The sequence below is a fragment of the Pygoscelis adeliae genome, unplaced genomic scaffold, assembly GCF_000699105.1.
Source record: "Pygoscelis adeliae isolate BGI_AS28 unplaced genomic scaffold, ASM69910v1 Scaffold193, whole genome shotgun sequence".
Taxonomy (NCBI): Eukaryota; Metazoa; Chordata; class Aves; order Sphenisciformes; family Spheniscidae; genus Pygoscelis; species Pygoscelis adeliae.
Genome location: NW_008824406.1, coordinates 9,262 through 10,868, shown reverse-complemented (window position 1 = coordinate 10,868; position 1,607 = coordinate 9,262). Strand labels below are relative to the sequence as shown.

General features: G+C 57.7%; 1 protein-coding gene across 1 annotated transcript in view; it reads left to right on the top strand.

Annotated features, from left to right (window-relative positions):
* The window catches only part of NECAP2 (NECAP endocytosis associated 2), a gene marked incomplete at both ends in the record, with an annotated part of 2,831 nt that extends 1,227 nt beyond the window's left edge, over positions 1-1,604 (top strand). Inside the window, 3 exons of the mRNA XM_009320427.1 lie at positions 748-856; positions 1,235-1,412; positions 1,564-1,604. Coding sequence (XP_009318702.1) covers positions 748-856; positions 1,235-1,412; positions 1,564-1,604 — 328 coding nt within the window. The remainder of the gene's footprint in view (positions 1-747; positions 857-1,234; positions 1,413-1,563) is intronic.
* Positions 1,605-1,607: the final 3 nt, after the last annotated feature.

Sequence of the window (1,607 nt, the reverse complement as noted above, 5' to 3'; positions counted from 1 at the left end):
ATATGGTGTGGAATATCCCTTTGGCCAGTTTGGGTCAGCTGTCCTGGCTGTGCCCCCTCCCAGCTTCTTGTGCACCTCCAGTCTTCTCAGTCGGTAGACCATGGGAAACTGAAACGTCCTTGACTAGTGTAACCATTACCTAGCAACAACTAAAACATCAGTGTGTTATCAACTTTGTTCTCATCCTAAATCCAAAACACAGCACTGTACCAGCTACTGGGAAGGGAATTAACTCTATCCCTGCCGAAACCAGGACACGCGCTTGGGCGGGTGAGCGGGGTGTGAAGGGGTGGAAATGCCCGTTTCTCTGCTCAGCCTTTGCGCGGGCAGCTCTCCTTCTCTCAAATATTTCCTAGCCTGCGTTACTAGGATCCCAAACTGGGCTTCCCAGTCTGAAATTGGGCAAATCCCCTCATTCCTTCTCTTCACGTGCCGCCGGTAAGGGGCTGCTCCTGGGGGACTGGGATGCTGCTCCAGCTGCTGGCAGACGGTGGGGCTTTGGGGCAGGGGGGGGGCGTGCTGCTGGCTGGGGGATCTGCGCCGCTCCGGCGCTGACCGCCGCTGGTGGGAATCGTTCCCCTGGCGCTGCCCGTACCGTCTCACTCCGTCGGGCGAGGTCTCAGATCACATCCAGCGCCTTTAAAGAGCTGCTGCCAGGCGGAGGGGATGATCTCGGGCAGGATTTGTCCGGCAGAGCCTCAGGCTGGTCGTTGACGTGTCCTTTTCTGCTCATTTTAATTCCTGCAGGTGGGTGAGGCAGCAGAGCGAGCTGGCCAGACAGGCCGAGAACCCCGATCAGGGACCCAAACTGGATCTGGGCTTCAAGGAGGGGCAAACCATCAAACTCAACATTGCGGTGAGGGGCTTTTTCCGGCTAAATCCGCTCCCGACCTTTGCCCTTGGGTGGCACAAGAGGAAGCAGCGGCTTCGCCCCGAAATCCCGGTGCAGAGCCCTTCGTGATAACGCCGCGTGCGGTGATTTGCAGGGGGGTTGGTGTTACAGTTCCCGGTTACAGAACCGGGTCTGTGGGTTCGTGGTGGGGATTTGCGGGTAAAAAACATCCTCGGTTTGACCCCTCTTGCTCCTCCAGCAGTGGGACGTCACAGCACAGCGGGGCTTTTTTTCCCCCAGAATAAAGCGATTTGGCGTCGTGCGAGCTGTGGCTGGGAGGAATCACGCCTCCGGCTCGGGGTTTAAACGTGATACCACCCAAATCTCCGTCTCTTCTTTCAGAACATGAAGAAAAAAGAAGGAGCAACGGGGAACACCAGACCGCGTCCCGTGGGTCCTGGGGGCCTGAGCTTGCTCCCACCACCTCCCGGAGGAAAATCTTCCGCTCCGGTTTGTCATTCCGGAGAGCGGCCATCTTCTCTCTCCGCGCCCGCCCAGCTCCCGGGCACCCCCATCACAGGTCTGTGGTCATGCAGCGACGACTGTAAAGCTCTTCAGAGTCGGTTTTATCCGTCAAAGTTGGGAAAACAGAGGGGGAATCTGGGAACGAGAGTGGGAAATAACTCCTGATGTTTGTTTTCTCTCTTCCCGATTTTCCTGGCTGCCGACAGACTCCCTCTTGTCCTGGCCGCAGCCCGCTGCTGCTCCCTCTGCC